This window comes from Porites lutea, chromosome 4 (genome assembly GCF_958299795.1).
Source record: "Porites lutea chromosome 4, jaPorLute2.1, whole genome shotgun sequence".
NCBI classification, from domain to species: Eukaryota; Metazoa; Cnidaria; class Anthozoa; order Scleractinia; family Poritidae; genus Porites; species Porites lutea.
In genome coordinates this window covers 2497458-2515213 of record NC_133204.1, presented here as the reverse complement: position 1 = coordinate 2515213, position 17756 = coordinate 2497458, and the positions used below count along the sequence as shown (strand labels likewise).

The following is a 17756-nucleotide window of genomic DNA, read 5'->3' as shown; positions in this document are numbered from 1 at the left end:
GTGGCCAGCGTAACCCAAGATCCCTCTTGGAAACTTCCGTTCGCAGATCGATGACAGATGAGTCAGACCCAGGTGATAGTACAAGAGATTACATCATTGAATTTCTATCGTATGGATCTACATTTAAGCGAACAGAGGTAAAAAAGGGAGATCGGAACTCAAGATCCGGAAATAAAGCACAGGAACCGTTGACGGAGCTGCGCAAGATTTATTTCCCCATCTCCTATTTTATCGCTCTCAATTCTCTTTCCAAAATACGGACCACAGTGAGAAGGGACAAGCAATGAGGAGTGGTCTACCAGAAACGCGTCATCAACCGCGATACCCATGAGACGCTCCGCTATGGGTACAGCTGATTCCCCCCGGACGAGTAAAGGTGTTTGTACGTTTCGGTACTGAAGTTATTTTTCATGCTCAGTTTTCACAAAAGTGTTACTAAGATATTTTTCCTGACGAGAGTAATTGCTTGCGTTGTGCGTAATCGTGCCCTATACAACCTACAAAATCTCGGATTTTTGCTTATGATTAATAGAGTATTGTCTCGCTAACCCTCCTAAAACGGCCTGAAATTAAAACGTCGAGAGAAAGAACGACAAAAAGGCGTCGATTGAGCTTGAGCACGGCAAAATGTGAGTTCGGGAAAAATGGGAAGGGGTTTGGGAGTCATCAGTTTTTAAGGGTTATTTCGCGAAAGAAAATAACGTGATTTCAACTCGCTGTTGAATATCAACAGCAATTCTTCAGAAATTTATTTACAGTTACCAGAAAATCAAATTTACATTTTCGCGAATGTCCTTCATTTCCCTGTCGTAAGAGCATTTATTTTAATGACGTATTTATTTTTTCTATTATTTAATTATTTATTTATGTTTTCAACCATGCAGGGCTAGTTTGAAAATGCTCTTAAACCAACGCAAAGTTCCCGCATATTGTTGCTTGTCCTTTATTTCCCTGCACTGTTTGCACCTAGTGCAATGACGTCATCGGACCCTGCTTAGTCCATTGTCAATACTAACCATAAATTCTCCCAAAATTAAGTTACTTAGGACATGGTCTGCAAAGACCCAACAAAACATGTATTCTGCAATTAATATAATCAAGCAAGGTTAGGTTTGAGGCCAACAGGCGAGAAACCCTTAGAATGCGACTGTCATAATATCTAATATCACCAAAGAAGAAAAGGAAGAAATATTACAGTGTAATTATCTTGATCGGCCAATTCAGAAGGCGGTTGGAGAATGTATTTCTATTTTTTTTATGAACCTTTTCCAAATTACCAAATTTTCTGTTTAGTGTATACAAACGTTTTACTTTAATATTGAACTAATAGCTTTTGTTTGTGTTGTCATGTGACATATTGTGGACTATTCAATTAGTCGATCATGTCCCATTTTAAATTTGTTGTCCTTTTATGGCTCATGCAACTTCTTCGGCTATAAAATCTGCAAGAGCTCTTCGAATTCTTTCTCTAAGCTCTCGCTTGTCCGTGGATGCTACAATCTCTCGCAGCATGGGGGATTTCTTTAATTTTAGTTCTTGTTCTTCGATCACCGACTTCCTCAGGGGAAGTTTGTCCACTATATCCTCCAGCCTTTTGATTGCTTCAGCACGAATTCTCTCTTTGTCGCCAGGATGGTCTTGGGCGAATCTAATCATTTCCTGTTTGACCTCGTTAATTCTCTCTGCGTAGCAGAAGACGAAAAATGTGTTTAATACACTCAGAAGCATGCGTTGTCTGCTTTTCACTTATCTCTTAATGTTGACTTTGGCAGAGAACAACAAAACTCCTACCATGGGACAGGGGCACCCAACGCGGTCAATTTTCGCAACATATCTGTTCGCAAACGATTTGAGATCTAGAATTTTCGGAACATTTGTTGTAGCATTTTTAGGGGATAAAAATATGCCTATATCTACCTTTTAAATACTAAAGTACGTTTAACAATGCTATGTTTAAGTGGTTTTGAACTATGTTTTCGTTAGGTGCCCCTGACGGGACATTTTACTCTTTACCCATCAAATGCATTTTAGGTTTATTTCTCGTTTTTTAACTCTGTAGGTTAACATTGTCCATAAGGAGTAGTCTAATTAATCTTGGTAATAAAGTTAGAGGCTTTCGAAACACCAAGTGGTTCCAAATCAAAGGCTTTACCCATCTTTCAAGGAATTTAATACTGGCAATGCATTTTGCTAGGTATGTCAAAATCAATGGCGTTGCCAAACCAATCGAAAATAATCGTACAGTAAACGAAAGTGCTTTACATTCAGGTTATTCATTCAGGCATTAATGCATGTTGGATGATAGGGGAAAGGTGATACGAACGAGGGCCGAAATCAGTCACACTTACTTCTAACGTAAGCAATCTCCGCGTCCTTGATGAAAGCAGTTTCTTTTTCAAGCAGCTCAGATTTATGCTTGTCACTTATTTTGAGGTCCTCCATGAGGTCCAGTGCCAGCTTAGCTGCGATGGCTTTATGATGCTCCGGAGTTAACCCTCCCACTTCGGTCAGGGCGTCGGCGTACCCCTCAAGTGCTTCGACATCTGTTAAGAAAACCAGCTTTATTATAATTTGTCATTATCGTTATCGTTAGCATTATCTTTACCAGTAAGTTACTGAAACCTTACCAACCAATGAATGCTAATGTTATAGTGCCTATCACACTATTTCCAATTACATGTTAACTCGGTTCCACAATGACACTATTGTTGATGGGCCGTACGAGGTTGAATATTCATTTGGTACTTTTGTTGTGCTTGTTTTCGTAAAATCAGACTCGTTTGCGGCATATGAGTACTGAGGGTATTCCACATGACACCATGGTAGCCATACTTTTCCCAAACTGTAAAAAAGCACTCATGTTTGTTGTTACAAGCCAACTGTGTGGGAGTTGAACTCTTTTCTTATCGAAACGCTTTCTTTTGTTCCAAGAAATTTGCATAGAGGCTGGTTATGCGGCTGAAAACTCTCGGACGTTGTCGTATTTGCCAGATAAAAAGTTTACGTATTTTAAGCTTAAAAACGATCAAAAATATCAAATGGCAATCGCGAAGGATATATGGCTATGATGGAAATGAATCTACCCCTTGTAGGCTGTTAACATTTGCGGTGAGAGTAATTAGTTCGCCAGCACCATGGCGATATTCAATATTATTTTGATACTCGATATTCGATATTTGATTAAATATTTAACCATACATGACAAGTATAAATTGAAATTGTGTTGTAGCTCTGAGGAGCAATCAAACATTGTTACCTTTGTCGACCTCATGGCCACCTTGCTTAGCGTTCTCTGCGGGTAGGGACTGCTTTAGAGAATCGGCAAGCTTTGCGTGTGAAGACAAAAACAGATCATTACACTTAACGAGGCAGCATCATAAAAACTATCCCAATTTTGCTTTTAAACTACGCTGAAATTATGATCGTACAAAAGAAACACCTCGATTTCATTCTTCAATGTGGGAAAAACAGGTGACGTCAGGGCGGCCATTTGATGGTGAAGAACAAAAAAGCATTCGTCCCCTCTGGGAGCTAAACCACATTTTCACGAAAATGATGAAAACGAATTATTGTAACATTGTCACGTGATTTCATACCAAGAACAGTTTTGCGCTCTTTTCCTAAAAGCCATGAAAACGTCGGACCAACTCGTTCAAGTTTTTATAACTATCTCGCCCTTCAAAACGTCTTACGTGCAAGAAACTTCGCAACAGTAGTATAGTGGTAACCTTCAACAATACCAGACCGCTTCAATTGGAGTCCTATTTATCAATTACAGAAAAAAAGTACTTAACCTTTCCCATTACAAATTGTATTCAGACAACACACAGCTGTTCAAAACGCTGAGATGACGTCACCATCAATGCAGCTGGCTAACAGCTAATAGAGTTCTTTATCGTAAGGTCCACAGGCGCAGGGAATTTAATTTTTCATTTTATTGAAATTCGCCACGGTGACTCAAAATGGTGACAGGGGATACAACGTGACTATCGTAGGATATCAACCCCTTCATTACCCACCCAGCCCATGAAAGGTTGCACTACCCCATCGGTGTCTACGGCCCCTACCGCTTACGAACAGCAGCGTGAATTCTTTTACTTCCCACAAAAACCAGGACAGTGAAAGAGCTATGACAGGGAGCCTACGAGTTTTCGTCCTTATCCAAGAAGACTAGAATGTCTAACCATTTGTAGATGTCACAACAAAGGCAGCAGGTCTACTGTTCGCTTGTCAGATCTGTACTCGAATATGCAGCAGCTGCGTTTGCTAATCTCACCAATTATAAAGCCAATGACTTCAAGAAAATCCAGAAGCGCCCTCTTCATTATCTTTCCCTTTACTTTATACGAAGACGCACTGGCTAAGGCAGGGATCCCGAGCTCAAAGAAACGTTGCCAAGATGCTTGCGTCAATTTTGTAAAACAATCTTCCCTTTAATTCAAAGCCGAATTGTTCCGCTCATCGATCATTTACCACCCTACCATCTAATACCGATCGTTTCGTGAATTTTGTAACCGTAAAATATTTAACCGTTTAGTATCCTAATTATGTATTGTTTACGTAACCAGCCTGTACCTGCAATTCAGCTATAAGCTGCAAAAGGTGTCAATAGACAAGTCATTCATTCACATTCTCCTCAGTTATTTTAAGAACCCAATGGTTGGTCCGCCGGGGTTTGAACCCGCCAACTCCCGTTCAGCAAACTGGCGCTAATCCAATTGAGCTAACCGTGTGGCGGTGTAAGTGGCGAAATGCAGTTAATTTCTTTCTCTCTGTCCATTTTAGGGGCTGTTTACACCGAGGCGGGGAAACCCAGGAAGGTGAGGTAACCGGTTTAGGTAGGATAACCCCACCTATCATGTAACCGTAATCAAATTAAAATTAGAGATTATATGGACAGGCGGGTTCCCCCTCCTGAGCTGGTTACCTCACCTACCTGGGGTCCCCCACCTCCATGTAAACAGGCACATAGTTCGTTTCCTTACCTCACTAAGTTCCTCTTTTTCTTTTTGGTTAAGATTTGCTGAATCTACATCTGCGACGGCGCTATCGTCTTAAATTGAAATACAAAACAGGAAAAGTCAAGGGTCTCTTCATGTTAATATCATTTTCCGTCCGCTTTAAGGTTTCAGAGGTGGTCACTTAATTAGGGATCCGAACATTACTGAGAGTGAAACTGTAAAATACCTTATTTTGTATTGTAATTTGCTTACCCACAGAGTACTTAGGAGTTCGTAAGAACTCGTTGAGACGTGTCCTTACGTTTCAGATCGAATTGGATTTAGAAATGTTGGTTTTTTAGGAGAGGAGATAAGGAAGTACTCGACGAAAAACCTCTAGGAGCAAAGGAGAGAACCAACAACAAATTAAACTCAAACCACATATGGCAACGACGCCAGGATTCGAACCCGGGCTACATTGGTGGGAGGCGAATGCTCTCATCACTGTGCCACCCTCTTTTGTCTAAAATGGAGTTCGATTCTCTTTATGGCTTTGGTTATTAAGAATCGACTAAGTTAGAAATTTAAAGTTGAACATGTTACCTGAGTGATTTCGGCTAATCTGCCCCTTGATTTTATTGCGGGCGCATTTTCTCGCATTTGATTCCAAGAACGAAATGTTTGATGTTTGAACTTAGTGGTCCAGTATTTGTTGAAATTCAAGGGATAAAAGTACGACTTTTTTGTGGACTCTTTCGGAATTTGATCGTTCCATCAGTTGAGAGCATTGGCCTTTCGTTCCTCCTTTGGGCATATATTTTTGTCCCGGGGGGGGGGGGGTACTGCCATGTATGGGCTATATAGGTATGTGCCGCTGTGAAGGGTATGGTTTTCAAGCAGTTTACTCTAGGATAGGGTATATGAATCAGAGCGTTTGGGTCTAGCATAGGGAAAGGACACTGATCAGTTGGTTGAAGATTTTATCTAGACTAGGGAAACAGCTACTGTCTAGGATAGGGGGGATTTGGGAAGTTTACTCTAGTATAGGGTAGCAAAATTCAGCTGAACTAGCTCTGGTATAAGTTAAGGGTTCCAGGACCCAGCGGCACATCCCACCCACAAATGGGATTTTTGTCCATTATATCTGTACCTTGAGTCCATATCTGGTCCAAGGTGCTCTTGATTTCATCTTTACCGACGAGCTCCTAATTATGACAAGAAAAGAACTTGCAAATCAGACACCTTTGTACATTAAAGTAAATTAAAGTAAGAACGACCTACCTTGACCATTTAAATACTTGAACAAGTGAGATTACTTAAGCAATGCAACTCTGTCCGGTAGAAAATGAAATTTATAAGGAAAATGCTGTTAAAACACGTGATGGTACAAAATGTGCGCGTTCGTCCAGGATTATTTATTCTTATCATGACCCAGAGACCCTTTTATTATCAAATGGAGGATTGAAATTGATCACGAACAGTTATAAGAAGTGAACGTGAGAACTACAATTTTTTTTTTGGTAGCCTCATAGAGGCGTTATACGTGAACTTAGGAATATCACCCGTGTTGGTAATTTTTTTTCCTTCTGATTTGGTTTCTTAATTTATATTTTGCTCTTTTATTATAAATCGGTAAAATACTCAATGAAATACTAATACGGTGTAGGGCAGTGACATTTTACTCACTTGGTTGTCAGTCTTTAAACTCTGAGACTTTTCCTTCAGGTTACCCTCTTTCGCAGAGGCAGCCACACGTCCTTGTCCATCAGCCAGGGCGCTGAATAAATTCTTAAGAGCTGCACCGCTTTTTTGTTTCCCAGCCACATCCTCAGACTCAACCTTTGTTTCCTGTTCACCACTCGAGGCATCATCGGCCGTTTCCGGCAAGCTGTGGATGATGTCCGATTTTCTTTCGATTTGTTTACCCAAAGCCGCTTGTGCTATGTCATCCATAGTGTCAGTGATAACCTTGCCTCTCCTACTAAGTCTGTGTTCCGCGCTCCCTTCTTGTAGACTATCTTTATCCTCTTCGTCCTGAGTGGAGTCTTCGCTTTCATTTTCATCATCTTCATCTCTTGGAATGAAACTTCGTTTGTACTCACCATCTTCTGACTCACCAGATTCACCACTTTCGACAGACTCGCCGCTCTCGCCAGATTCACCACTTTCTCCAGACTCGCCGCTCTCGCCAGACTCTCCGCTTTCGCCTGACTCTCCGCTCTCGCCAGATTCTCCGCTCTCACCAGATTCTCCACTTTCTCCCGACTCGCCGCTCTCACCAGATTCTCCACTTTCTCCCGACTCGCCGCTCTCGCCAGATTCTCCGCTTTCGCCAGACTCGCCGCGCTCGCCCGACTCACCGCTTTCACCTGACTCTCCGCTCTCGCCAGACTCGCCGCTTTCGCCAGACTCGCTACTCTCGCCCGACTCGCCGCTTTCGCCTGACTCTCCACGTTCTCCTGATCCTGAGGAATCATTTGATTCTGTAACATTAACAAGTAAAACAAATTTTGGTACAAGATGACACATCTTTCAGAAGAGTGATTTGCTTTTCTTTTAGACCTTACCTGCGTAATACACTACCGGTGTATTTATTACCATCTTTTACAAAAAATAACCGCTTCCAAACGGTAATGATTCAGTGATTACTGTAGTTGCAATCCAGACTTATGACTGTGGTCCTTTAATTAGTTGTTATCATTTTATTCTTTCGAAAACGAGAAAGATAGTCCCTCAAATGTTTTCTGTTGGTCAGTTCAACACAGTAACGGACTTTATTTGTAATGTCATTATACCTTGTTGTTCCTGTGGTATGTCACTACGTTTGGTTAATTCTTCGTCTGCTGATTCGCCTGATGACTGTGCATATCCAGACTCTTCGCTTTCTTCGCTTTCGCCGCTGTCGCCACTTTCAACTGCCTCGCCGCTTTCTGCGCTTTCAGTGGATTCTTCTGAGTCTTATTTTTGTTTTAAGAAAACAGTTGACATAGTTGAGTTACATTTCATTATTTGTCTGTTTTAAAATTCATCTTACGTCAACAGCAGAAAACAGGATTGTTAAAACTGGTTACATTAGGCCCCTCTATTGAAAAAGTCGCAATGCCACGTTTTTTTAAATTTTTAGAGCGCCCTACTTTAATTAGCTTTACTACTAACGGGATTATTTGTTACCTTTGTAGACATCCGATATCACGAAGTTTGCTCAGTCTAGGACATTTTTAAAGGCATTATGTAGAAGCCGTATTTAAAAATCACTGCCCATTTGAATTTTAGGCCACGTTGTTACATTCGTTAGAATCATGCAAGTAAAAAATCTAAGAGTCTTTTTCATTGAGATTGGCGGTAGATTCAATCTATAAAATGCTGCTTAAACAATTATCAACTATCATTTTGCTTAGCATTAGATTTTGAAATAAGAAAATTACCCAAGCAACATTTAGTTGTTTAGTACCAGTTTTACAGTACAAACCGTTGTGCTCTTGAGGTATCTCGTTCCTTTTGGTAATCACTCCATCTTCAGAATCACCTGACTCTCCACTTTCTCCAGACTCGCTATTTTCGCTTGACTCTCCGCTCTCGCCAGACTCCCCACTTTCGCCAGATTCTTCACTTTCATCGGAGTTAGAACTCCCTGAATCATCTTGAGAAGCTTTTTCTTAAGTAAAGGAAAACCACAATACAGGTTATAGAACAAAACCACAATCAGCACATGACCACGCCACACACACATAAGGAAACTAGTACTTGCGTCTTCAACCGCTTTGATTCCGACTGAATAAGAGCTTTTCAGGTACGAACAAACGTTACTAGGGGATGTCAGAATCTTAGAGGAGAAGGTTTTGGATAGTTACGGTCATAAGATTTCTCCCCCTAAATTACCTAGCCAAAAGAGAACAAAACTTCAATTGTGTGATCATTTGTTGGCGGCGTCTTACTGTATGATTCATAATGCATGTAACAATTGTCAGGGATGGGTAATTGAAGGCGAAGGCTAGTTAAGTGCGCGGTTTAAGACAATCAAAAGGCGTTTGTATTTAGATCATTTTTCAAGGTGTATATATTAAGTTGATAAATGGTATGGCCTGTAAGTCTCCTTGACACTTGACAACGTCTAGATGTTATGGTTAGCCAAATTCAAAGTGGCTTAATGTCAATGTCCTTCTTTCTAAGTAAAGGTTCTGCTATTATGACGTGCTGTTTTACCGTCTGTTTTGTTATCGTCTGGTATTTCGCTTCTCTTTGATATCTGTCCTTCACCAGACTCTTCGGATTCTCCGGATTCGCCAGATTCCCCGGATTCACCAGACTCTCCGGATTCGCCAGATTCTCCGGAGTCACCAGATTCCCCAAAATCCCCGGATTCTCCAGATTCTCCGGATTCACCAGATTCACCTGATTCTGCCCTCTCCTCTGAACTCTGTCCTGATGCACTGGCTTCCACGTCTAAGGAGACTAGAAAAAAAAAGACAAATATTACGGATTAATAAAAGTAAAAAACGTTATGTATATGACGCGGGCGTGCAGCTTTCGCGTTATCTAAATTAATTGTGTGTTCGATCTTACCTTTAACATTACTCTTATCCTCTCTTGCGATTTCATCTCTTTTTGTAATCTGGCTATCTTCGGCCTCCCCAGATTCGCCACTCACTCCGCTTTCCCCTGATTCACCACTCTCTCCACTTTGCAATGACTCCCCACTTTCGCCGCTTTCGCCTGATTCACCACTTTCGCCGCTTTCCCCTGATTCACCACTCACGCCACTCTCGCCTGATTCCCCACTCTCGCCGCTTTCGTTCAAGTCCCCAGATGCACTGCCTGATTGGTCGCTCTCCGTAACTTTTTCGGATTGGTCACTCGCTTTCGCGGTCTGATCTGATTGGTCCTTTTTCACCTTTTCCTCTGTCCGTTCACCCTCAGGAAAGTCTGATGTCTTTGAAACTTCTTTCGCTTCTGTAAATTGGAATCTTTGATTGACTAAATTCGACTTATTCAAATCAGAAGCAAAGATAAATTAAGGTCAAGTTGCATTTTTTTGTTTTGCTGTCACACTTCTTAATGAAATCCCAACATTCACTGTTACAAAAAGAAAGAGTTCATTAAGTGAAGTAAAAGTTACTGGCACTAACATTATAGAATACCAGACCATACCAAAGAGTATTACAAATCAATGTTCAAAGAACGATTGAAATTTCTGATGGCTGCGGATTAAGTAACTACCACTAAGAAAGACTTTATTCTTACCGCTTTTGCTTTCTGTGGGTATTTCGCTCCGCTTTGACTCTGAACTGTTGCTTTCTTCGTTGGATTCACCAGAATCTCCAGAGTCTTCAAAATCTCCAGACTCCCCTGATTCACCAGAAACACTGGAGGATTCAAAGTTGCCAGATTCTCCTGACTCGCCAGAATCTTCGTATTCTGCCGATTCAACAGAGTCTCCCGTCTCGCCAGCCTCATTGGTTCCATAATCTCTTTTATCCTCTGAAAATCAATATAATTACGGGTTAACTAATACAACATTTTTGGACCATATCACAACTGCTGCTGTAAAATTTTGGTCATTTAGTATAGGGTGATCGAGCTTGGTTTGTTAACAGTGTGTTCTGGTCAGCACTGAGAGGGTCACCTGATGGACGGCTACTTTCACACAGAACTAACAGGAAATACATGTTACGCGTTATCTCCTTTCATGTACGTTAATAAATACTCATAAAACCTTCGAATGAATCATGGAATTAAATGTCAACGGATTTTAAACCTTACTGACCCTTTTCTTTTGGAACTTCATCACGTTTGCTTATTCCTGAGTCGCCCGATTCACCAGATTCCGCTGACGCGCCAGATGCCTCATTCTCTCCAGATTCTTCTGATTCCCCGCTCTCGCCAGATGCGCTGGTTTCGTCGCTCTTCTCCTTCTTATTTTCATCTTTAAGATAATGAACCTGCGTCAGTTTTTTGTTTTTTTTGTCGTTGTTACTTTTGTCAAGTGGCTAGCTGAAAAGCTTGAAAAACAAAAGCTTGAAAGCATAATTACCAAAAAAGGCTTTAGATCAGATGGCTTTGAAATATTTATCATTAGATGCCTTAAGACACTTCGTTTCTGCCTACGGTACGGTAACACTGCTAGGCGAATATGTTTGATATGTAGTTACACAAAAAAGAACCATGAGTTTTCTCCGGGGCAAGGGGCAGTCTACCCGGGTACGGGTTTTTGCAATTTACCTGAAACGCTATATTTTAGTCGATATTTCTTAATACTTGATGTAAAAAACGAAAAACAATAAGTTAAGTAACCAAAAGTTGCCCAGTTGTAATTTGAAACATTTTTTTCTTTATTAGTCAAAAAATTATCCAGTGATCCAATTTCGGAATTTTTTTTTCATTTCACGCTTCACCGGGCTATCTATCTAAGTCTAATAAAAATAAATTTGACCGGAAAAAATTTAACCCTGCTTTTTGTATGTTATGCATTGGGAGTCGTGTCATTTACACGCAATCTACCTTTCTCTTCCTTTGGTATTTCATCTCTCTTGGCCATATCTGACTCACCATCCCCACTGTCCCCTGATTCCCCAGAATCTTCTGCGTCACCTGATTCGCCAGACTCTCCGCTTTCTCCTGACTCGCCAGAAGCACCTGATTCTCCAGACTGTCCAGACTCTCCAGCATACCCAGATTCACCAGATTCGCCAGAGTCTTCAAAAAACCCAGATTCACCCGAGTCCTCGAGATCGCCGGATGCCGACGAATCGTCTACGCTCTTGGAGGAGGTCTTGGACTTGCTTTCTTCTGATTCGCCTTGGCTAGAATCACCAGATTCTCCAGAATCGTCCGCGTTACCTGATTCTGATGTAGAGCCAGAGCCGTCCATTTCCTCATCGTCATCATCATCTTCACTGTTATGTTCTAAATGGCGGTATTAAATTATGAGTTTTATAATCGGGAAAAGCAGGCTTTAAAAGGAGAGAGTTGTTTTAGATCGAACCAGGGTTTCGCCTGTCCTGAATTAAAGAACAATTCCTCATTTTTGTGCATTTCGAATACGAAGAAACCCAGGGATAAAAGCGCTAATTTACGGAACAGTGTAGCTTTCTAGCTTTTCCGGACAATCTTATGTCCAGGAAATTAGTTTCCATTAGTGTCTTGAAACCAAGTTTTCTTGAAGTAAGTAGAGGGAGCTAAGGATAAAGAAAAAAATTATAGCAAGGGAGAAGATTTACTTCTAAACAACAGTCACGTATGTGACGTCTTTGTTCTATTTTGATAACCTTTTTAAGGTTGTGATGTAATAGTGGTCCCGGCTCGCTTTGGTTGCGTCGAGATTTACAATGTATTTCAATTGCATATTATTCCTTACTTATGAAATTGTCACATGTCACACAGTAGAGAGCTTTTATAGATTCTACGACAAGAACGACCACGAGAACACGATTTTGCCAATACAGAGTAGATCTCGTCTGCGAACCAAAAAATGTGATAGCCATCGTCATTCTACTACGAGTTTCAGCGAGAATGTCGTGGTGGCGAAAACAAGATATCAAATGTTAGGAATTTTATCATTTAGCGATCGAGAGAGGGCTTGAACTTCCTCAACGGAAATAGGCCTGTCAACTTTTGTGAATGAAGCTTCCCTGGGTGTCTATTTTTAGAGAATAGGTGCGGGAAACAAAAATTAAATGTCGTCCTGGTCCTCGAATTTAAAGCTCTGTACGACCATAACAGTGTCAGTATTATAAAGCACACAGTCAAAGTTATGAATATCTGACAAAAATAATTGTGTTAGCTACCTTCCTCAAACACTTCTGTTGGGATAACATTTCTCTTCGCGTTTTGAGGCGATATTTCCTGACTTGTTTCTTTTGTCGCGTCATAAGACGAGCCACTGTCTCCAGATCCGCTAGAAGTAGTATCCCCAAGGGACTGGCTTGATTTTGCTACTTTGAAGTTTTCCGTGTCTTCTGATGATTCTTCTTCTTTAGGCTTAAATATCTTTGGAGTATCTGAAGCGAAACACACCCACAATTATCACACGTTTTAACTGAACTTTTTTCCAATTAAAGACTAAGTGCTTCTTTCCTGAATCTTATTCTACTTTTGCATCATCGTATACCTTAGAGGAATGCCAGTTTGTTATCGGTAGTTAAAGTAGATATGCTACATATTCTCCATTCGTGCTTTAGATTGGATAAAAACAGCCTAACGTGTGTTTTCAAACATTCAGGCACCACTTTGGTGAGTCGATTCTCTCTTCAATCAGCTTAATGTTTGTTTGCCATTCAATTAAAAATATACCGAATGAGCCTCGACGCAAATATTTTTCAAAAACCTTCTGAGCGGTCGGGGGCGGGGGAAATTTTTTTTCTCAAAATTGGCCTTTATTTTTGTCAAAGCTTGTACTACTTTTGCTGGTCCATATTGTCATATTAGACTCGCAATTTTTAGTTCTTAGGAAACGTGATTCTTTATAATTCCCGTGGTTTCTTTCAGGTTTCCTCGCTATCTCCTTCCGTAACTTTCTTAACTTTGTCATGATTTAAGATATGGCGAATAAACGTGAATGAATGAATGAGTGAATGAATGGTTTACAGTAATTAATGGTGGGGAAATTGCAGGAGGCTTTTGGTCGTTTCTAGTTTATATTTGGAGGGGGTTGTACAAAGAACTGCTTATTTTCGAAATGATGTTGTAATATTATTGTAAGTTATGCACCAAAAACATAGAAATCAATGCCAAAGCCCTAATACCTGTTAGTCCACTCTCCGAATCGTCCGAGTCTCCGGAAGTTAAAGCTACCGTTGGCGCAACGCTAGACTCACTTTTCGACGCCTCTGGTTCAGCATATTCTTCAGTTGGAATAAAACTCCTTCTCTTTTTTGCAAGATTGTGAATTCCATTTGAAGATTCTAGATTGTTTGTGTCCGGGATTAAACTCCTCACTGTATTGGACGGCTTACTGGGTTCACTTTCCTCCCCATCTAAAGTAATGATTTGAAGAACGTTTTCGCTAGTTGCCCTAGAAGAATTGCTATACTTTATGTGGAGAAAAGTTGTCCAGAGTAGATGGGTCATCCACCTGTCTGAGCTTCCCTGAGTGAGCCAACTTTTCATACATTTCTGTAGAAAACGTTGCGAACCGTTTACGCGAACAAAAAAAAAAAAACCTTGGCTTGGCTAAAAGGGCGACCCGCCTAGCCTGGTCATCCTCCTGGCCGGGGAAACTTTTCTCCATAGTTTTGCCCTCGTCCAACCGGTGAACTCGAGGCAATCAGAGCATGCGCGAACGATGTTGGCTTGGAATACACTACACCAAGGAGAGAAACTGCTCGCTAAATGCACGAGACTCGGCTAGGAGGGTGACCCCCTTTCCGCTGACAACTAAACTGCATGTAATCGGGGTCTAAAATGTCTTATCCGTGCGTTTCTATTCTTGAAATCACAATGAAACTCATTTTGATCTGTTCCTTCTTGCATTTCACGCCCAGTTTTTATCTTTTCGTTGTAAACACAACGATGTTTATAAATTATTCCAGGCCATACAAACATAAATTACTCCAAAACAAGAGGTGCCAAATTCACGTTGTAATGTTGCTAGTTCCGCGTTCCGCTGTCGGCACTTTGTTATCATGATGTACTAGTGACAAACTTCACGCCTACGAATGGTTTTAGAGAATCCATGTCAAAAACAGTATTTATGTAGATTAAACAATGCATTTTAAGGCAAGAACTACGAGGAGCAAAGCTTGTTTAAATACCTGGAATCTCAGAACGACGAGTTTTGTCTCCATCCAAAATTGCATCAACTATGGCAGAAATTATTGTTCTAACTGTGAATAAAGAAACCAACATTTAAAGGTTAACGATTATTTTAGTGATAAGGGTAGAAATACGCGTAGAGGATTTGCTAAAGTTAAACTAAAATGCCTGTATTGACTGAAATCATGCCCCTTTCCGTGTTGTCCCAAGCCTTGATTCTAAAGCGAGGGTAAGGGCCTGTTTACATGGATGTGGGGATCACTTTTGCATGATGGCGGGAGGGGGGGGGGGTGAGGGTGACTCGCTAGATCCTATCTCGCCCCCTTCCACCTGCATTAAACAGGCCCTTAGTGTGAGGTATTGAAATAAACGTGATTTTTATTCTTATGCAAATGAAACTCATCTTCGCATGAAAGGTTTTGTACTTAGCATCGCTTCAAAGTGAGAGTTTTTGTAACTCAGTATTGAATGGCCTTTTGAAAAGTTTGTTATTGGCTTGTTTTCTTTTTTAAGTTAAGAGTAAGAGTCCGTAAGCAGGTGTATTGTTCGTTAGAATTGTCACTGTCTTCATCTTTTCAGTAATATAGAAATAACTGCAGACTGACAAAACTTGACTTCTAATTTCACCTTCTTTGTCGGCTTCTCGGTCATCTGCATCTCTCTTCTCTCTTTCTCCTGTAGACAACAATAATGTAGGGTGATGAATCTATCCACAAATTTTGATAAAACGATCTATTTTACTCTTTACTTTAAACAGGGCTATACTCCTGGCCCCGGATGTTCAAATGTTGGACAGCGCTACCCATCGGATGAATCACTATCTAGTGGATAAGGATCGGGGTAAGCAACAACGTTATCAACTGGATAGAGATTTATCCAGTAGATAGCGCTATTCACCTTTTGAACAATTGAGACCTGCTTGTTAGAGAAATGCCCTGTATCAATAATATGTTTCAGGTAGATGTCAAAGCTAACAAAGTGTACCTCCTCCGGTTAGAAGAAAAACATTTTTTGGTGGTTTGCCCTTAGCTTGCATGTTGTCATCGTTGTTGTAATTTTTTACTGTTTTTTTCTGAGAAGTCGAAAAAGACAACAATAGACACTTGCTATGGCCAGTTCCCTTGTCGACATTTGACCAGGCTCTTCTGGCTTACATTGCTCTAGACGGCCGGAGCGCCTGCCAGACTAACTCTATAAAAACGGCTTTTGTGCTACGTCTACCTTCAAATAATTGTATCAGGAAAAAAGTCAAGAAGTCAGGGATCTGAGCAATCTAAATCGCGTCTAAATCACCTTTTATTATTAGTTCTCCTGATTTTCAGTTATCAAAGTAAATTAACGTTAACAAGCTTACCCGCAGATAAAAAAGACTAACCCAGCGATACAGATATCATTAGAGGAGTAATCCAAGATGCGATTACTACGCAAATGTCTGTGCGCGAGATCCGCAAAGAAAAGGTCATTCTTAAATCGTGTGTCATTAGATAAGAAGGTATAAAATGTTGTAATACAAGTCTTCAATAAAGTTTTAGGAAGCAATTTTTACGTTTGAATTGACGGTTTCAGGCAGGATGACGAATCTTTATGGTAGAGTGAGACAGGTGTCATCTGTCACTAATTCGCCATTAATGACTGATGATGACTTACTTGGAAGGAAAGTGCCAAAATGTGGTATGAACTAATCGGAGAAACATCATTTTTATCTTTTTCTGATTTCTCAGTGACTTAGAACGATCCTGTGACCACAGCTTAAAGCACGCGCACGTAAAAAATATGTATATGTATTGTTCACAACCAGCATTAAACGTTTAACAATACGTAACGGGTCTGAGGATAAATACTACGATGCAAATTTTATGGTTGAGATAAAAACGAATGCGAAGTATTTAGGCAATCTGAATTCGAGTATAAGCCAAATAAATTTATGTGGGAACTATTAAATGGCATCTCATTTCTAGAATCTAGAATAGGATTATTAAGGTCAAAAGATTGAATTGCTTAGCTTATCAGGCTATAGCTATACCAGAGACTGAGTTAACCTTTGGAGGCTGGAATGTTTCTTTGGGCGCCTAGATTAAATTAAAGCTCCCCACGCCTGTATTTTGCTACATAGATGATATGAAACTCTTGAAAATTTTCAAGTCATGTTATCTCAGCTACTATTTCTGTTCATAGCAAGCTGTGCATATTTAATGATTTTAATGATCAGTACTAATTGGATAAAGGACTTCTTTGAGCCAATGTCGAGTACAGGGTTCTCCTCGGAGCCTCAGATTTTTGTGGCTTTGAACAATCAGCGGCCGAAAACAAGTTGTCTTATAATCTTGACTATAATTTTAAGGCAGTATCGACGAGGCTACAGCCACCATGAATGACTACGTGCTTGTTTTGAGTTCAATTTCTGATCTTAACTACAAATATTGAAAATAAAAGCGTACTTACGTGAAATCGGTGACGCCTGTGATAACCACGCCAGGCAAAGTATAAGAAACACGCTAAATTTCATCTCATATGAGATAAAGCCGTCCTTAGACGACAGAACTCAAAAGCGAAATATTCACTTATTTCTCACTTACATTGACCAGTCAAGGCTATCTCAGAATTTTTAATTACCCAAAGTTTGACTATTCGAGGACCACCCGCAGGATACGCGGACAGAAGCCTGGAAGACTGCCTTCTTCACCAATGACTTCATAGGTTGCATAGGGTCGGAAAGCGTCGCGATTTTAACCAATCAGCGCGTCGTTTTTTAACGTTTTCCATATTTGGATGAGAGTGCATGTTTGATTCCAGACAATTAAAGCGTTCGTCGACAATATTTGTCCGTGAACCAAAACAGGAAACCCGAATCTTGAGACAAAACCCGTCGACAGACGCGTCTAAAGTAGAAAATACAAGCTGAGGGATTTAATTAACAAGCAGTTGTTGGGAAAATGAATTTCTGCCTGCAAATTCGGAAAACAATAGATGTAATATAAAAGATAAATATTAGCCCTAACAATAAAACGGGTGCGACTTCTGGAGATCACCAAACAGGTAGTTACCGGCCGAAACCTTCACGGTCCG

The 17756-nt window shown here is 40.5% G+C and overlaps 1 protein-coding gene across 1 annotated transcript; it reads right to left on the bottom strand.

The window, feature by feature from the left end:
* Window positions 1-706: 706 nt before the first annotated feature.
* On the bottom strand, window positions 707-17280 carry LOC140935240 (uncharacterized). Its single transcript, XM_073384783.1, has 18 exons — window positions 17133-17280; window positions 15318-15365; window positions 14690-14761; window positions 13682-13912; window positions 12725-12937; window positions 11439-11843; window positions 10705-10863; window positions 10182-10418; window positions 9568-9890; window positions 9144-9345; window positions 8410-8595; window positions 7736-7897; window positions 6627-7423; window positions 6091-6145; window positions 4986-5053; window positions 3257-3326; window positions 2349-2543; window positions 707-1682 (listed from the first exon to the last, which is right to left on the bottom strand). The coding sequence occupies exons 1-18, from the start codon at window positions 17194-17196 to the stop codon at window positions 1417-1419; spliced, it is 3753 nt and encodes a 1250-aa protein (XP_073240884.1). The 5' UTR covers window positions 17197-17280; the 3' UTR covers window positions 707-1416.
* Window positions 17281-17756: the final 476 nt, after the last annotated feature.

Bases quoted from the DNA above. Each gene is read 5' to 3' on its own strand.
- LOC140935240 (XM_073384783.1), bottom strand. From the start codon at position 17,196: ATGAAATTTAGCGTGTTTCTTATACTTTGCCTGGCGTGGTTATCACAG. The intron at 9,346-9,567 runs GCCGAAGATAGC...AGTTCAGAGGAG, and splicing joins TGAGTGGCGAATCTGGGGAG to AGGGCAGAATCAGGTGAATC. The intron at 2,544-3,256 runs GTAACAATGTTT...TTTTCTTAACAG, and splicing joins TGGCCATGAGGTCGACAAAG to ATGTCGAAGCACTTGAGGGG.